The sequence below is a fragment of the Carettochelys insculpta genome, chromosome 22 (assembly GCF_033958435.1).
Source record: "Carettochelys insculpta isolate YL-2023 chromosome 22, ASM3395843v1, whole genome shotgun sequence".
Taxonomy (NCBI): domain Eukaryota; kingdom Metazoa; phylum Chordata; order Testudines; family Carettochelyidae; genus Carettochelys; species Carettochelys insculpta.
In genome coordinates this window covers 10,971,525-10,989,829 of record NC_134158.1, presented here as the reverse complement: position 1 = coordinate 10,989,829, position 18,305 = coordinate 10,971,525, and the positions used below count along the sequence as shown (strand labels likewise).

Genomic DNA, 18,305 nt, shown 5'->3' with positions numbered 1-18,305 from the left:
TGTTCCCAGCAGGCCGGTGCCACCGCTGGCCCGTTTGGGAAAGCCGATTGCAGAGCGAGGTGCACGTCGGGGTCGCGGGGCTGGGGGGTGTAGTAAGGGTGGGGCTGTGCTATCCCCCCCCTTTAGCTTCAACAAGAGGTAAAACGGGGCCATAAAGAAGCCTTAATCCCCCACCTCACACCCCGGTGTGCGCTCACCCTTCCCTGGCCCCCGCTCTGTGGGACCCCCCATGTCCGTTATCTGTCAGTCAGGGACCCAGGGACGGCCACCCTGGAGAGAGCAACAGGTCCCTAATGAAATCAAGGTGCACATCACATCTGCCTTCCAATTTATTCTAAACGATAACGTCCATTACGGCTCCCACCCGCCATTCAAAGCCAGCCGGGACCAGGGAGGGGTGGGGGGGGGGCGTTCTCCCTTGCACACGACTGGGTTAAATTTCCAGCGATGGGGGTGGGGGGGGCGGCGGTAGCCACAGGCTGAGCGAATTCAGCAAACGTGGCTGCCCTGAGCTGGGGCCACAGACCGGCAAGAACGTTTCCCCCAGGAGCATCCCAGACCTTCCCTGCCCCCGAGCGGCTTTACCCCGGGGCCCTGCACCAAGCCCTGCGCTCGGCTGTCCCCTCCGGCGCCCCGGCAGCACCGGGGCTCCCAGGCCTGAGCCTTCCGAAAGGAGCGCCCCGCGGAGAGGGAGGGCGGCTGTACCAGCCCTACGCACCAGCGCTGTGTTACTGCCCCGGCACAGGACACTGCCACATGCCGCTACCGGTCGGTCGCTCGCTCGCGGGGGCGGCCTCGTTATATACGGTAACCGCAGAACCGACACCTGAACACAGACCAGCCAGCCAGTGACACCCCCCACCCCACCCCAAAGAGAAACCAGTCCCGGCCGTTCGGGGTGTCTGTGGGGTGCTGGGCTGGGAGCAGGCGGGGGGCAGAGGCGCCGGCCCACGAGGGACTATTTGCCAGGCAGCAGGATACCAGTGACCCAAAGGAGAAACCAGTCCCGGCCGTTCGGGGTGTCTGTGGGGCGCTGGGCCGGCAGCAGGCGGGGGGCAGAGGTGCCAGCCGGCGAGGGACTATTTCCCGGGCGGCGGGTTACTCATCCAGGTCTCTCTGCACCAGTCTGTAGTAGGGCCCCTTGCGCCCCATCAGCTCGGCGTGCGTCCCCTGCTCGGCCACGGCCCCGTCCTCCAGCACCATGACCCTGTCGGCACCCTGCACCGTGGCCATGCGGTGCGCGATCACCAGCACCGTGCGGCACCCCCGGCTCAGCACCGCCTGGCGGATCTGGGGGGAGCAGGGGCATTAGCAGCCAGTCGCACACAGCGCAGCCCCCCCCGGCCCCACAGCCCCCACTCACCCCGCACTCGCTCTCCATGTCCAGGGCGCTGGTGGCCTCGTCCAGGATCAGCACGGCCGGCTGGCGGATCAGCGCCCGGGCGATGGCGATCAGCTGCCTCTGCCCCGCCGAGAGCTGCCCGCCCCTCTCGCCCACGTCTGCAGGGCAGCACCGGGTCAGGACTCCGGGTTCCCGCTCAGCGAGGGGAGGGCAGTGGGGGCTGGTGGTTAGAGCAGGGGCTGGGAGCCAGGACTCCTGGGTTCTGCCCCCCGGTGCTGGGAGGGCAGTGGGGGCTGGGAGCCAGGACTCCTGGGTTCTCCCTGGCGCTGGGAGGGCAGTGGGGGCTGGTGGGTAGAGCAGGGGCTGGGAGCCAGGACTCCTGGGTTCTCCTGGTGCTGGGGGGCAGTGGGGGCTGGTGGTTAGAGCAGGGGCTGGGAGCCAGGACTCCTGGGTTCTCTCCCCAGCGCTGGGAGGGCAGTGGGGGCTGGTGGTTAGAGCAGGGGCTGGGAGCCAGGACTCCTGGGTTCTGCCCCCCGGTGCTGGGAGGGCAGTGGGGGCTGGGAGCCAGGACTCCTGGGTTCTCCCTGGCGCTGGGAGGGCAGTGGGGGCTGGTGGGTAGAGCAGGGGCTGGGAGCCAGGACTCCTGGGTTCTCCTGGTGCTGGGGGGCAGTGGGGGCTGGTGGTTAGAGCAGGGGCTGGGAGCCAGGACTCCTGGGTTCTCTCCCCAGCGCTGGGAGGGCAGTGGGGGCTGGTGGTTAGAGCAGGGGCTGGGAGCCAGGACTCCTGGGTTCTGCCCCCCGGTGCTGGGAGGGCAGTGGGGGCTGGGAGCCAGGACTCCTGGGTTCTCCCTGGCGCTGGGAGGGCAGTGGGGGCTGGTGGGTAGAGCAGGGGCTGGGAGCCAGGACTCCTGGGTTCTCCTGGTGCTGGGGGGCAGTGGGGGCTGGTGGTTAGAGCAGGGGCTGGGAGCCAGGACTCCTGGGTTCTCTCCCCAGCGCTGGGAGGGCAGTGGGGGCTGGTGGTTAGAGCAGGGCTGGGAGCCAGGACTCCTGGGTTCTCCTGGCACTGGGAGGCCAGTGGGGGCTGGTGGTTAGAGCAGGGGGGGCTGGGAGCCAGGACTCCAGGGTTCTTTCCCGGCTCTGGGGGAGAGGGGAGCGGGGAGCATTTCCCACAAGCCCCTGCAGCGTGGTGGGGTGGGGGCGACTCACCCGTCTCAAAGCCGCTGTCCAGCTGGGCGATGAACCCGGCGGCGTGTGCGGCTCTGGCCGCCATGAGGACCTGCTCCTCCCTGCAGCCCTCCAGCCCGTAGGCGATGTTCTCCCGGATGGAGCCTGAGAAGAGGACGGGCTCCTGCCCCACCAGGGCCACCTGCCGGCAGGGGTGTGGGGGCAGTGTGAGGGGCTGAGACCTGCCCTGCTCGTCACACCCAGGGAGTGGCAGCAGCTCCGCCCTGGCAGCCCCCCTCCCCCCCACTGCTCTCACCTGGCAGCGCCCCTCCCCCACGCTGCTCTCACCTGGCGGTGCAGGTAGCAGCGCCCTTCCCCCACGCTGCTCTCACCTGGAGGTGCAGGTAGCGGCACCCCTCCCCCCCGCTGCTCTCACCTGGCGGTGCAGGTAGCGGCGCCCTTCCCCCACACTGCTCTCACCTGGCGGTGCAGGTAGTGGTGGTCGTACTCCCCCAGGGGGGCCCCATCCAGCAGGATCTGCCCGGCCTGGGGCTCGTAGAACCGCTCCAGCAGCCCCACGCAGGTGCTCTTCCCGCTGCCGTTCAGCCCCACCAGCGCCGTCACCTCCCCAGGGCGCAGCTCAAAGGACACGTCCTGCAGCCACAGCCAGGGCATCAGCACACCCAGGGGTACAGGTCTTCCTGGGACCCTCAGGGCTGGGGGGGCACGAGCCTGGGGAATGGCCAACACTTGGAGCCCTGAGATGCGGGGCTGGGACTGAGGGGCCAGGTGCTCTGGGGCTGGAAGCCAGAAGGTCTTCTCTGGTGGGATGGGCTGGGAGTGTGGGGGGATGTGCCCTGGGGCTGGGGGGAGCTATAAGCTGGGAGATCCCGTCCCTGGGGACGGCCCTGGGGTGGAGGTGGGGGGCTGGGAGCTGGAGGACACAGGAGCCCTGGGGTGGAGGTGGAGGTGGGGGACCGGGAGCTGGAGGACACAGGAGCCCTGGGGTGGAGGTGGGGGTGGGGGACACAGGAGCCCTGGGGTGGAGGTGGAGGTGGGGGACCGGGAGCTGGAGGACACAGGAGCCCTGGGGTGGAGGTGGAGGTGGGGGACACAGGAGCCCTGGGGTGGAGGTGGAGGTCGGGGACCGGGAGCTGGAGGACACAGGAGCCCTGGGGTGGAGGTGGAGGTGGGGGACACAGGAGCCCTGGGGTGGAGGTGGGGGTGGGGGACCAGGAGCCGGAAGACACAGGAGCCCTGGGGTGGAGGGGGGGGCTGGGGCGAGGGGCTCAGGCCCCGGGCGTGGGGCGGGGCGGGGCGGACTGGCCCGGCTGCAGCACCTTGAGGACCTGGCGGTCGGGGCGGGAGGGGTAGGCGAAGGAGACGCCTCGGAAGCAGACGCGCCCCTGCAGCGCCGCCGGTGCCCGCGTCCCGTCAGTGCGCACGGCCGGCGCCCGGTCCAGGTACTCGAACACCTTCTGCGCCGCCCCCACGTTGCTCAGCAGGTCGCCGTACATGTACACCAGGGTCTGGGGAGAGCGTCGGCCGCGGGCACCGCCCAGTCAGCCCCCCGTGGCCGTGGCTGTGCCCAGCTGGTGGGGCGTGAGAACCGCCCCCCGCCCTGGCGCACGCCCAGCCCCACCCTCGCACGCTGCTCTGCCCACGCATCCGCCAGCCCGTAGGGAGCCCAGGCCGTGCCCACGCCACCGGCTGTTCTGGCACGGCCACAGCGCCCTGTTTCCGCCAGCCGGGTCGCTGCCGTGCAGCCCCACGCAGACGGACAGAGAGACCCCTGAGCATGGGGCTGGGGCCAGAGCCACGTGCCGGGAGTGGTTGGGGGGTGGGATGGCTGGCTGGGTGTGAGGGGCATCGGAGGGTGGCTGGAGGGATGCAATGGGTGGGTGGGGAGATAGATGGGTGCGGAGGGATGTAAGGGTCAGGACAGTGAGTGTGGAGATGGATGGATAGATGAATAGATGGGGGTGGGGGGGATGGACAGACAGACGGGTGGGTGAGTCTCAGAGACATGTGGTGATGGGGGGCAGAGGGAGCCAGGAGGTGCGGGGGGGGGGATGGGGGATGGGGGACAGCTGGGGGTTGGGGCTCCATGGGCATGGGTGGGTGGGTGGGGAGATGGACGGACGGACGGACGGACGGACAGACAGACAGACAGACGAGTGGGTGGGTGGGTCTCAGGGACATGTGGTGATGGGGGGCAGAAGGAGGCAGGAGGTGCGTGGGGGAATGGGGTCGGATGGGGGTTGGGGCTCTATGGGGAAGGACGGGTGGGCGGGCGGGGACATGGATATGGGTGTTAGGAGCACGTGGAGGTGGATGGAGGGATGGGGTCAGACGGGGGTCGGGGGCTGTGGAGGGGCAGGAGGGGACATGGATATGGACGTTAGGAGCACATGGAGGTGGATGGAGGGACGGGGTCGGACGGGGGTCGGGGGCTGTGGGGGGCAGGAGGGCAGGTGGGGACATGGATATGGGCGTTAGGAGCACGTGGCGGTGGATGGAGGGACGGGGTCGGATGGGGGTCGGACGGGGGTCGGGGGCCGTGGGGGGGCTGTGGGGGCGGGAGGGGACATGGATATGGGTGTTCGGAGCATGTGGAGGTGGATGGAGGGACGGGGGTCGGGGGCTGTGGGGGAGGGACGGGACATGGATATGGGTGTTAGGAGCACGTGGAGGTAGATGGAGGGATGGGGGTCGGATGGGGGTCAGGGGCTGTGGGGGCAGGAGGGGACATGGATATGGATGTTAGGAGTACGTGGAGGTGGATGGAGGGACGGGGTCGGACGGGGGTCGGGGGCCGTGGGGGGGCGGGAGGGCAGGTGGGGACATGGATATGGGCGTTAGGAGCACGTGGAGGTGGATGGAGGGACGGGGTCGGACGGGGGTCGGGGGCTGTGGGGGGGCGGGAGGGCAGGTGGGGACATGGATATGGGCGTTAGGAGCACGTGGCGGTGGATGGAGGGATGGGGGTCGGACGAGGGTCGGACGGGGCGGGAGGGGACATGGATATGGGCGTTAGGAGCACGTGGCGGTGGATGGAGGGACGGGGTCGGACGGGGGTCGGGGACGGGGGTCGGACGGGGGTTGGTCGGGGGCCGGGCAGCCGTACAGAGGAGGCAGCAGAGCGGCCGTGACCCTGCGTCGGCCCCTCACCTGCACGTGGCCCCCCACGTCCCCCTGGTAGAGGAGGAAGGAGACGAGGCCGCCCTTGGTCAGGAGCCCGGCACGGATCTGCTGGTGGCCGCAGCACAGCATCAGCACCTGCACTGCCAGCTGCAGCGCCTGCGGGAGACAGTCGGGGCCCAGGCGCGGCCCGAAATCAGCACCCTCAGCCCTGCCGCCAGCCGTGGGGCGGTAACGAGGCAGCTCCCCAGACGCCTGGTTCCTCCCACCCCACTGTCAGCTCGCAAAATGCCCAGCCCCAGCTCCCACGTCACACCATAAACAGCCTTCCCCGGACGCCTGGGTCCCTTCTTCCTCTGCTAAGCCACAGGCTCAGGAACCGCCATGGCCGGACGCCTGGGTCCCCTCTCACTGGCTCTCCTGGCAGACAGAAAGCTCCCTTCCATGGATGGTGGGGTCCCCTGCCCCCAGCTCACCCACTGACTAACAGCTGCCGACCCCTGGGGCTTGGATCCCCTCTCAGCCAATCGTGCCCTCTCCTCGGACTCCTGGGTCCCCTCCCCGGCTCCCCATCAGATCCAGAACAGTCTCTTCCCCCCACACCCCAGCTGCCCGCCCCGGACGCCTGGGTCCCCGCCACAGCTCACCCGGCGGAAGAGCAGGTAGAGCGCCCGCTCCAGGTCGCGGCGGTTCTTCAGCCGGCGGGTGTCGGCCAGCGCCGCGTCGTAGCGCCGGGCCTCCTCCTCCTCGGTGGCGAAGCTGCGCACGGTCTCTATGGAGGAGACGGACTCGCGCACCACCTCCCCGGCGCGCGCCAGGGCGTCCTGGATGGCCTGCAGCACGGCCTGGGGGGGCGCAGACGTCACAGCCAGAAGGGCCCGAGTCCGGGCTCCAGCACAGCCCTGGGCCAGCGAATCGTACCCAGGACCCCAGCTTCCAGCTGGTACCCTGCCACTGGGGCTCTCTGGGGAGATAGTCACACCCGATCCCCCGAGCGCTGGGGGACTCGCCCATCCCCAGGCCTGCGGCCTCCATGGCTACTCGGGTGAACAACCCCCCCAGTTCTAGCACACGTTCGTCTCGCTGCTCGGCCGGCCACTAGGCACGTTCTGTAGATACACTTCCCCCAGGCATCTCGCAGATGTCCAAGCCCACCTGGGACCGAGCACCAGCTCCCTGAGGCTGTGAGCCGGGGATGTCTCTGCCCCCAGCCAGAGCCGGGAGCCTGGATGTCTGTGAGCCGGGGGAGACTCTCCCGGGGGCCGTGGGGCTGTGAGCCGGGGACATCTCTGCCCCCAGCCAGAGCCGGGAGCCTGCATGTCCCTGAGCCGGGGGAGACTCTCCCAGGGGCTGTGAGGCTGTGAGCCGGGGACATCTCTGCCCCCAGCCAGAGCCGGGAGCCTGGATGTCTGTGAGCCGGGGGAGACTCTCCCGGGGGCCGTGGGGCTGTGAGACGGGGACGTCTCTGCCCCCAGCCAGAGCCGGGAGCCTGGATGTCTGTGAGCCGGCGGATACTCTCCCAGGGGCCGTGAGACGGGGACGTCTCTGCCCCCAGCCAGAGCCGGGAGCCTGGATGTCTGTGAGCCGGGGGAGACTCTCCCGGGGGCCGTGGGGCTGTGAGCCGGGGACATCTCTGCCCCCAGCCAGAGCCGGGAGCCTGCATGTCTGTGAGCCGGGGGAGACTCTCCCAGGGGCTGTGCATTAAGCAATCCAGCACAGTGAGAGTAACTGACCCATTCCTGCCACCCACCAGGCTCGTGTCTCCTGCAGACTTGCTGGGGATTAACTTTCCGCCCAGCTCACTAGTAATAACACTGAGCAGCACCAGCCTGAGAACAGCCCTGCAGGTCTCCCAGGAAACACCCGCTGGCAAAGTGCGGGGTGGGAGGGTTTGATTCCCCTGGTTAGGTCCTGTCGTAACCCCGGGTGGTGCCTCAGTTTCCCCAAGCCCAGTGTCAGCGCACAGGAGTGAGGGGGTTTGGTTGTGATCACATCTCACCCGAAGGCAATGGCTCCCTCTGCTCTTTGTAACCCAGGCCACCCCTTCCTTCCCCGGGACAGGACAGAGGCGGAAGGAGGGGCCGGGCTGGAGGAACTGGAGCTGGGCTGGGGAGGGCGGAAGGGGACCAGGGACTCACTCGGGGACCCCTCTGGGCCCCTCTCCCCCAGCTGGGCTGTGCTGGTGGCTGCTGGTCCCTGTGCTGACCGGTCAGTTTTGCGTGGTGCCCCTGTTGCCCGAAAACCCCCATTCTCCCTGGCAGCTGGGAGTCGGGGGGCAGGGCCCGGGGACCCCCCACTCTGTGACACGCACCCTTGGAGGGCAGCTCCCTGTGGGATCGTTGCGGGGAGCTCCGGTCAGGGTCTGCAACCCCAGCCGTGGGTCAGGGACCCCGCAGCGCCTCCCCAGAGCCGCACCTGGTGGCGAATGTCGTAGAGGTTCTGGGCGGCCATGGTGAGGGGCAGCTCGACGAGCGTGAGCAGCGTCAGGCGCCAGGACAGCCCCAGCATGAACCCGTACAGCCCCAGCGCCTTCACCAGGCTGCGCAGGAAGATGTTGGCGTTGGCCGGCACCGAGCGGCTCATCATGCTGGTGTCCTTGGAGAGGCGCGAGGCCAGGTCCCCTGCGTGGGAGGGGAGAGACACGGTGTGACACAGGACGATGCTGGGGATGAGGGAGCAAGGCAGGCAGGGGAGCGCTGGGGACAGTAGCAAGGGGAAGGTGCTGCCAATAGAGGGGATGTGGGTGCTGGGCTGTAGCAGGGCGCAGCAGAGGCCAGGGTACGGGGGAGTAGAGGCCAGTGGGGCAGAGGCTGGGCTTGCTTGGGGGAAGGGAAGGGAAGCAGGAGGGCCCCACCTGTTTTGACCTGCTGGAAGAAGGCCAGGTCCTGGCGCACCAGGGCGGAGAAGAGCTGGCACCGGGTGCGGATGTTGAGGCGGGAGAACGTGAACATGAAGAGGCCCCCGCGGCAGCCGGCGGCCAGCGAGCTGGAGGGGAGCAGACAGGCAGTGGGGAGACTGATCCCACCGCTGGAACCAGCACCTCCTATGCAGCCTGTTGCCGACATGCCCCACCCAGCCCCGCTCCACCCCACAGGGGCAGAGGAACCCCATAGCAGTGCTGTGTTCCAGTGGGGGGGAGCATGGGAGATAGGGAGACTGGGGCTTGGGAGCAGCCGGGGTCTCCCCAGGGCTGGGATTTCATGGGTGACGTTGGGGGGCTCAGAAAGTCTCCCCAGGGCTGGGGAGCAGCGGCAGGGTGAGGGGTATCCTCCAAGGGGGGATTCAAGGTGGCAGCGGAAAGGTGAGGGGGGATTTCATGGGGTTACAGAGGCTCTCCTGAGGGTTGAGGTCCCTGTGGGGCCCTGCGGTGGAAGGAGCTCACCTGCCGAAGGAGGGCAGGGCTGGGGTCCCAATGGGGTTGTTGGGGTTCGGCCTGGGGCAGTGGGGTCCCATGGGGGGCTCACCTGCCAAAGGAGGGTGTGATGGAGTGGGGGATACCTGTGTGTATGTGAGTGGCTCACAGAGGGTGTGGGGTCCTGCTGAGGGTAACCCTGATGACCAGGTAACACCTTTGTACGGGAGACAAAGGAGGAGGTGGAGCCTGAGGGGTTTGAATTGGAACTGGGAGTTGGAAGCAGTTAGTCTGGGCTGAGGGAGAGAAAGACAAAGGAGGGGGCCAGGCCCCGGCTCTGGGGGCCCCTCGGGGCCTCCTCTCCCCAACATGGATGGGACTGGCTGTCTCTGCCGGCTGTACTGACTCCTCTGTACAATGCTGTGTCCTGTCGGCTAATAAACCTGCTGTTTTCCTGCTAAGTGAGAGACTCTCCTGCCTGCGGACGGGGTGCAGAGCTTGGGGGACCCCAGAACCCCATCACAGAGGGCAGGACTGGGGTCCCAATGGGGTTGTGGGGGGTTCGGCCTGGGGCAGTGGGGTCCCATGGGGGGCTCACCTGCCCAAGGAGGCCAGGCACATGAGGCCAATGGCGGCGGCGAAGGCATCGGGGGCGTAGCCGCTGCCCAGGATGTCGATGACCCGACCCGTGTAGTAGGGGATGAACGTCTCACCTGGAGAGGACACGGGCTGAGCCGGGGGACGCTCTGTGGAGGGGAGACACCCACCCCGGACCCACGACCCTTCGCTAACTCTGCTGGCCTTCATCCCGCCGACACACCCTCCGCCCATTCCTGGTCCCCCTTCTCTCACACACACACACACACACACACACCCTCCGCCCATTTCTGGTCCCCCTTCTCTCACACACACACACACCCTCCGCCCATTCCTGGTCCCCCTTCTCTCTCACACACACACACCCTCCGCCCATTCCTGGTCCCCCTTCTCTCTCACACACACACACACACACACACACACCCTCCGCCCATTCCTGGTCCCCCTTCTCACTCACACACACACGCACACACACCCTCCGCCCATTCCTGGTCCCCCTTCTCTCTCACACACACACACACACACACACACACCCTCCGCCCATTCCTGGTCCCCCTTCTCTCTCACACACACACCCCCTCCGCCCATTCCTGGTCCCCCTTCTCTCTCACACACACACACACACACACACACACCCTCCACCCATTCCTGGTCCCCCTTCTCTCTCACACACACACACACACACACACACACACCTCCGTCCAGCCCTGGTCCCCCTCCACACACACACCCTCCGCCCATCCCTGCGTCTCCCTCCACACATGCGCGCGTGCACACGCACACACACACACACACACCTCTTACAACCCATCCCTGTGTCCTCCTGCACCCCTCTCCTCTGCCCTGTGGAGACTCCCTGCTGCTCCTGCCTGGGGTCTGGGACTCAGGGAACCCCACAGTGGGGCAAAGTTCCACGTACACAGACTCTGCAGGGCCCACAGCCACTGGGTACCAGTTCCACTTCCCAAATTACCCTTAGCCAGGAGCTGGAGGCCCACTTCCAACAGCGGCTTCACCCCTCACCGACCAGATTTCCCAAGGGATTTAGGTGCCTAACGCTGCAGGCAGGGGGCAGTGAGAACCCTACTCCTGCCTCCCAGTGCGTGAAGCGCTGGCTCAGAGGGAGTGGGTGACAGGGCCCGAGTCACCCAGGCAGTCAGTGGCGGGGCTAGAACTGACCCAGGGTTCCTGATTCACCGCTGAGCACGGGAACCGCAGGGCCTCGCTTGCACGGCTCTGGCTAGAGGGTTTTGCCCGGCTCTGCGAGTGACGCTGCCCAGCGCCCCACTCACCGATCACGGCCAGCGCGAGGAAGACGAAGGCCCCGGACAGGACGGGCAGGTCGGGCCGGGACAGCCCCACCAGCCGGCGCAGGGTGGCCCTGGACTCCCGCTCCGCGTCCTCAGCGCCGGGCCCCGCCTCCCGGCCCCGCTGCCCCAGGGCCCCCCAGGTGAGCTGGGCCAGCCCCGCGGCCCCGTAGCTCAGCAGCAGCCAGGCCCGGGGGGCGCCGGCCAGCAGGGCGGGGGGCGCGTCGGGCAGGGGCAGGCAGCTCCGCAGGGAGAGGTACAGGGGGGGCAGGAGGCACAGGGCAGCGAGGGCCCCGGGGGGGGCCAGGCCCGGCCCGTCCGGCGCCAGCAGCCTCCAGGCCCCCCCGAGCCCCAGGAAGCGCACAGCGGCCTCCAGCCAGGCGGCCGGCAGCCCCCGGGGGGCCAGCCAGGGGGCGCCCCAGCCCAGCAGGGCCCGCAGGGCCAGGTCGCAGAGCAGCAGGGGGCAGGCCCGGCGCAGGGTGTGGGGCAGCCGCATGCTGGAGGCAACAGCGCAGACTGCAGAAAGAAAGCGGGGGGGTTAGGTGGTGGGGGCCCGGGGGCCCTCAGCACTGGGCTGCTCCTGACGTCCTGCCCCCGCCCCAATCACAATCTGCCCCCACTAGCGCCACCTCCGCCCTGTGCCCCCTCACTGCCCCTCCCCATCAGCCCCCCAGCAAAGCCGCACTCGGGGGGGCGTCCCTGACCCCCGGTGCCCCGCTGCTCCCAGTCCTGCCCCCCAGGGGCCTGCGGGCCTCTCACCCCCATGCCTGTCCGCCTCCCGCGCTCCCGGCGCTGCCCCCCAAGTGCCTCTGCGCGCTTCCTCTCCGTGCCCCCCCCCGGCTCCCCACCATCCAGCCCCCAGTGCCCGGGCAGCGCCCCCCTGACCTGCTCTGCTCCGCTCCGCACCCGGCACCCCCCGACCTGCTCAGCTCCGGGGCTGCAGCGCGGCTGCTTTTCGCTTTCGCTTTCTGGGGGATTCCCGGGCCCGCCCCGCCCAGCCCGCTGCAGCTGCGCCCGCGGCCACCAGGGGGCACCCGGGCTGCGCCGATCGCGGGGCCCCCTCCGGCTGGGGGGACCGGGCCCGCCCCGCCCCTGCAGCGCCAGCTGGGGGGAGCCCCTGAGCCCCGCTACAAGGCCTGGTGTGATGGGAGCCCCCCGGAGCCGGCACCTGTGCCCCGGGCTGGGCTCGGCCTCCGGCCCCTGCGGCGGCTTCAGCTCTCGGCTCGCAGTGGGAACCAGCGCCGGTGCACGGACTGCGCAATGGGAACCCCATCGCCAGGGTCCCCGCTGCTCCCGGCCCGGCTCCCCCAAGCTCCCTCCCTTCTCCAGGCCCTGCCCCCCCCCGCTCCCCCCTCCCAGCCCTGCCCCCCACTACTGCCCCCTAGCTCCCGGCTCTGCCCCCCACTACTTGCCCCCCAGCTCCCAGCCCTGACCCCCACTACTCCCCCCAGCTCCCAGCCCTGCCCCACCCCCCACTACTCCCTCCTAGCTCCCGGCTCTGCCCCCCACTACTTGCCCCCCAGCTCCCTACCTTCTCCAGGCCCTGCTCCCCGCTGCTCCCCCCTCCTCCCGGCCCTACCCCCCACTGCTCCTGCCCTGCCCCCCCACTGCTCCCCCCCAGCTTCCAGCCCTGCCCCCCAGTGCCCCAGGCAGCGCCCCCGCCCCGCTGTTCTCATCCCAGCCTGGCCCTTTGCCGAGTGCATAGCCAGGCTCAGCGGGGAGCTGCTTGTCCACGCTGAGGGGCAGTGGCCCCAGCGACAGGTGGGTTTGGGCAGAGCTGTGGGGAGGAGACCCCAGGCTGGACTAGCAGGGGAGAGGCCCGGCTGAGGGGCCCTGGCAGCTGTGTGGGAAGGGGGCCGGGGGGCACCCAATGGAGCTGGGCAAACAGTTGCTGCTTGTCTGGGCGCTGTATGAACCCCTGGGGATGTCTGTGCGTCCTGAGAACATCTGCTCCCTCCCACCCCCGTACCCCTGGCCTCTCTTCCCTGTCAGCTGACCGGCGGAGCACCCACAGCTGGCGGCGTGTGTTCTTACGTGTTCCCTTTAAATCCACACCACAGATGGGAGTTTCCACTTTTCTTTTTATTGCCTCTGCACAGAAGCCCCTTAACCACATCCCCTGGCCCTGAGTCCCCTGCACCCCTCCATCCGGTGGCTGGCCCCTCTCACTTCCTGGCCTCCAGGTACTGGTGGATCAATTGGCTGACGTCTGTTTTCTCCACCTTGATCCAGCCATCTTCCTTCATGTGATACACTGTGGGGAGAAGGACGCAGGAGGGTGAAGCGCAGGCTCACCAGGGGCCCGGGTGTCTCAAAGGGCCGGGAGGGGCCCTGCCATGCTGGAGAGATTCCCTGGCCTGGGGATTTTGTGACCCTGCTCTGGGTGCAGGCATGCTGGAAGAGTGGGTACATGTGCGGGGCGGGGGCTGAGAGTCACTAAGCCGGACTGTAGCCCCCGGAGGTAGCCTGAAAACCGCTTCAGGCTGGGGTGCTCGCCCCCAGGCCCCGACCCCCAGCCACTGCCCTTACTGTTGACGACGCCCCCGGAGTAGGCGTCGCGGTGGGTGGCGTAGGCGATGGCGCGGCGCCCCAGGTCGTAGGCCTCCTCCACGCTCAGGTCGGGCCGGTACCCGCTGTCCATCACCCCGTAGGCGTAGCTGTTCCCGCAGCCCGTGGAGAACATGGGCCCGGAGAGGCGGGCGCCGTTATCGTCCACGTAGTACAGGCCGGGGCCCTGCGGGTGTGGGGCAGCGCTGAGATGTGGCTGGGCCCAGTGTGGTGGTTCAGGGGGTGGGACTGCTGGGGTCAGATGTGGGGGGGCTGTCTATGGGGCCTGAACTTCAAAGGGCTGGGGGCCCCAACAGGGAGATTGTGGACTCTGGAGTCAGGGGTTCTCAGGGCCAAAGGAAGGTGGCTGTGGGGGGGCCTAGCTGGGACCCTGAGTGACAGCCTTGGGTAGAGCTGTCCCATCCACAGGACAACTACCCCAGGCCCCCACACTGTTTTGGGTGCAGGGGCAGAGCAAAGGTGAGGCTCAAAGGGAGGAGTGGGGTGGGGGTGCAGCAGAGGCAGGTCAGGGAGAGCCTGTGGGGAGGGCAGGGGGGTTTCTCAGGGGCCGGCCCCGCACCTGCCTGGGGAAGGAGCAGGGGACGGGGGCTCTGGCGGGCAGGGTTGGGCACTCATGGAGGAGAAGGGCAGCGGGGCCCAGCCGCTACCTTCTTGTCCCAGCCGCAGATCATGCTGCCCACGGAGAGCCCCATGCCCCGGTACTCGCACAGCATGTTGGACAGCAGCTTGGAGGCGGCCGAGACGCTGATCCGCTCCTTGTTGCGCAGCTGGTACAGCCTGGGGGCCAGGGGGGCAAACCCCACCAGGGGAGAGTCTGAGATCCCAGCCCCAGCTCTCCACCACAACCCCCTCTCCTGCACAAGTGCCCAACCCTGCCCACCAGAGCCCCCCAAACCCAGGGACACCCGTTCCCTGCTCCTTCCGCAGGCGGGGGGCACCTGCAATGCTTGACAAGGACATGTGTGCACACCCACAGAGAAACACACCTGCGCACACACACACACCCCCGCAGTGCTCGGTGAGGAGGTGTGATGGAGTGGGAGGGGTGTGTGTGTGTGTGTGTGTGTGTGTGTGTGTGTGTGTGTGTGTGTGTGTGTGTGTGTGTGTGTGTGTGTGTGTGACACAGGGTGTGGGGCTCCTGCTGGGGGTAACCTGGCACCCAGGTGACACCTCTGGGCTGCAGACAAAGGGGGAGGTGGAGCCTGAGGGGTTTGAATTGGAACTGGGAGTTGGGAGCAGTGAGTCTGGGCTGGGTGGGAGAGAGACAAAGGAGGGGGCCAGGCCCCGGCTCCGGGGGCCCCTCGGGGCCTCCTCTCCCCAGCATGGATGAGACTGGCTGTCTCTGCCGGCTGCGCTGACTCCTCTGTACGACGCTGTGTCCTGTCGGCTCATAAACCCGCTGTTCTCCTGCCAGTGAGCGTCACTCCTGCCTGGGGACAGGGGCAGAGCCTGGGGGACCCCTGAACCCCATCACAGAGTGTCAGGCTGGAGGTGTGTGTGTGTGAGGGGCAGAGCAGCTCCCAGGGCTAAGGATGACTCCTGGGCTGTACCTGGGCTGGCAGGTAACAAGTCTGCCCTGAGCACAGAGCAGGGAGGAGCCGAGCTGGGTTGGAATCAGAGGTGGCAGTTAGAAGCTGGGGGAGAGGGAGCTGGAAGGCGCCAGCCTGGAGAGGGGGGAAGCTGCACCCCAGAGGGGCCCCCCTCAGGCTCCTCTCCCCAGGACGGGTTGCAATGACTGTCTCTGCCGGCTGCACTGACCCCTCTGTGCTGAGCTGGGCTCTGTCGCCTCATCAACCTCCTGTACTACCTGCTGGGTGAGAGTCACTCCTGCCTGCGGGGGGGGGGGAGCTTGGGGACCCCTGAACCCCATCACACACCCTCCCCACACACACAGACACACACACCTGCAGCGCTTGGCGAGCAGGCCCCCCACTACACACACACACACACACACACACACACACACACACCAGCAGTGCTTGGTGAGCAGGCCCCCCACAACACACACACACACCTGCAGTGCTTGGCGAGCAGGCCCCCCAAAACACACACACACACCCCTGCAGTGCTTGGCGAGCAGACCCCCAATACACACGCACGCACACGCACACACACACACCTGCAGTGCTTGGCGAGCAGACCCCCAATACACATGCATGCACGCGCACGCACACACACACACACACACCTGCAGTGCTTGGCGAGCAGACCCCCAATACACACGCACGCACACACACACACACCTGCAGTGCTTGGCGAGCAGACCCCCAATACACGCACGCACGCGCGCACACACACACCTGCAGTGCTTGGCGAACAGACCCCCCCAACACACACACACCCCTGCAGTGCTTGGCAAGCAGGCCCCCCACAACACACACACACACACACACCTGCAGTGCTTGGCGAGCAGGCCCCCCACAACACACACACACACACACACACCCCTGCAGTGCTTGGCAAGCAGGCCCCCCACAACACACACACACACACACACCTGCAGTGCTTGGCGAGCAGGCGTTCCCAGTACTGGCAGTCGGCGGCGCTGCCCGACATGGTGCCCAGCAGGTAGGGGTTGATCTCGATCACCTTGTTGGCCTCTAGGGTGGCTGTGGGGACGGAGAGACAGACCCTGAGTGAGAGGGTAGGCAGTGGGGGAGGGGCCCTGGTCCGATCCCCCACCTGCCTTTGGGGTCATGACCAGGTCAAGGCCACGCCAAAGCAGGGGTCAGGCGCCAGGCAGAGAGATCGGGGTGGGGTGGGGCTCTGGAGCTATCCAGCCTCTAGACACCGGCTCTCCCCGGCAGGTTCCTGGCCACAGTCCAGCCTGAGGGAGGGGGCCGAGGGAGCCCAGGGATGGTGGGGCAGGCGTGTGGAGCTGGAGGGCCTTGGACTCACCAATGTATTTGCCAGCCGACGCCCGGGAGTCAACAGCCACGACCACGCCGTGCTGGAACTTGAAGGCCAGGGTGGTGGTGCCGTGGGCCAGGTGGATCCGCACCTGGTCCCGGCCCTCCGCGGAGTAGGTCTGCAGGAACTGGGCCGGCTGGGCGGGGTAGTGAGTGAGGTGCTACAGCCCTGCCCCCCCAGATCCTAAACCCGACCCCCCCCACTTCCCATGCCATGGCCTCTTCTGCCCACCCCCAGGGCATGGCCTCACCTTGCCCTCCAGGCCCAAGGCACTGAGCCCTCCCCCCCATGGAGCTGATTTTACTCTGCACCCCTTTCACCGACTTTACTCAGCCCCCCACAGTGCTGCCCCTGCCCCCTGGCACTGCCCCTCCCCAGCCCCCCGACCTCGCAGTGCCGCTCCCCCCAGCACTGCCCCGTCCCCCACATGACTCTGACTTTACCCTCCCTCCGCCGCACTGACCTGCTCCCCGCGGGGCAGGGCCAGCTGGGGCGCCCGCAGGCCGAAGCTGTAGTGATCGGGTCCCGGGGTCGCAGCGGTGGCTCCGGGAGGGGACCAGTCCCAGCCCCCCCGGGGGGCCCCGCAGACTTCAAACAAGGCCATCCGCCTCCCCGCGCCTCCAGCCCGGCTCTGAGCGGCGGCGCCGGGGGAAGGGAAACCGAAAGCGGCAGCTGGCGCGGGAAGGGAGCGGCTCGGCCGGGCCAAGGGCGCTGGGGAGGGGCGCCCCAGGGAAACGGGGCGCAAGGGCCGTCATGGGGGCGCACGGAGAGCGCACGGGAAGGGGCTGAGCGCGCAGGGGGCTCTAGAGGAGGCGCGCACGGGGCGCGCACGGGCAGACCTGGGGAGAGGCCCACGGGAAGGGGTGAGCGCGCAGGGGGCTCTAGAGGAGGCGCGCACGGGGAGACCTGGGGAGAGGCCCACGGGAAGGGGTGAGCGCGCAGGGGGCTCTAGAGGAGGGGGCCATGGGGACCTGCGAGGGGAGACCGGCGGGCTCAGAGGAAGCGGCACCCCGGGAAAGGGGAACATTTGGCCTCGGACGGGCGCAGCGGGGCCATCCTGCTCCGGGGTACAGGGGCGCAGGAGGAGGAGCTGAGGGCGCGGGGGGGGGAGGGGAACAGGGGAATTCTGGAGAAGGCGACATTTGGGGAGTCCTGGCAAGACGGCGCGGGGGGGCCCGGGGACACATGGGGAGCACAGGGAAGGAACGCCCACGGGGAGAGGGCGAAGGGGGAGCCCGGGGTGCATAGAGGCAGGCGGGGGAGCCCTTGGCCGGGCAGCCAACGGGGGAATAAGGCCGTGAAGGGCGCAGGGACCCCCCACAAGGGGCGCAGGGAGCGGGAATGGGGCAGCCTGGACCCAGCAGCGGGGGGAGACTCGGTCACCCTCCTGCGGTGCCCCCATCCGCCACCAGGGGCGCTGCTCGGGCGCCGGGCTCGCAGGTGGGGCGGGGCGGGGCGGGGCGGGGCTGGGCCGGGCCGCGAGAACCTGGAGCAGCCCGATCTGCCTGGCAACTGCTGACGTGCCTCACACCTCCAAGCAGGGCTTGATAATGACCCCGCCCTCTCTCCGGCACTGTCCCGGGGCGTTCACAGCTCCCCCCACCCCCCTTCTCAGAACGGCCCGGGGCATTCGCAGCTCCCTGCTCCCCTCTGGCACAGCCCCGGGACGTTCACATGCCCCCCGCCCCCCTTCCCACCACAGCCCAGGGCATTCGCGGCTCCCTGCTCCCCTCTGGCACAGCCCCGGGACGTTCACGTGCCCCCCGCCCCCCTTCCCACCACAGCCCAGGGCATTCGCGGCTCCCTGCTCCCCTCTGGCACAGCCCCGGGACGTTCACATGCCCCCCGCCCCCCTTCCCACCACAGCCCAGGGCATTCGCGGCTCCCTGCTCCCCTCTGGCACAGCCCCGGGACGTTCACGTGCC

At 68.5% G+C, this 18,305-nt stretch overlaps 2 protein-coding genes across 2 annotated transcripts; both read right to left on the bottom strand.

Moving 5' to 3' along the window:
* Window positions 1-214: 214 nt before the first annotated feature.
* On the bottom strand, window positions 215-11,866 carry TAP2 (transporter 2, ATP binding cassette subfamily B member). The gene is made up of 12 exons (XM_075017631.1): window positions 11,788-11,866; window positions 10,888-11,418; window positions 9,597-9,711; window positions 8,501-8,631; window positions 8,062-8,267; window positions 6,294-6,491; window positions 5,677-5,805; window positions 3,846-4,034; window positions 2,986-3,159; window positions 2,548-2,707; window positions 1,364-1,500; window positions 215-1,290 (listed from the first exon to the last, which is right to left on the bottom strand). The coding sequence occupies exons 2-12, from the start codon at window positions 11,396-11,398 to the stop codon at window positions 1,099-1,101; spliced, it is 2,142 nt and encodes a 713-aa protein (XP_074873732.1). The 5' UTR covers window positions 11,399-11,418; window positions 11,788-11,866; the 3' UTR covers window positions 215-1,098.
* Window positions 11,867-12,969: 1,103 nt separating this feature from the next.
* PSMB8 (proteasome 20S subunit beta 8) lies at window positions 12,970-17,043 on the bottom strand. The gene is made up of 6 exons (XM_075017689.1): window positions 16,844-17,043; window positions 16,369-16,516; window positions 15,968-16,079; window positions 14,118-14,247; window positions 13,432-13,636; window positions 12,970-13,156 (listed from the first exon to the last, which is right to left on the bottom strand). The coding sequence occupies exons 1-6, from the start codon at window positions 16,982-16,984 to the stop codon at window positions 13,068-13,070; spliced, it is 825 nt and encodes a 274-aa protein (XP_074873790.1). The 5' UTR covers window positions 16,985-17,043; the 3' UTR covers window positions 12,970-13,067.
* Window positions 17,044-18,305: the final 1,262 nt, after the last annotated feature.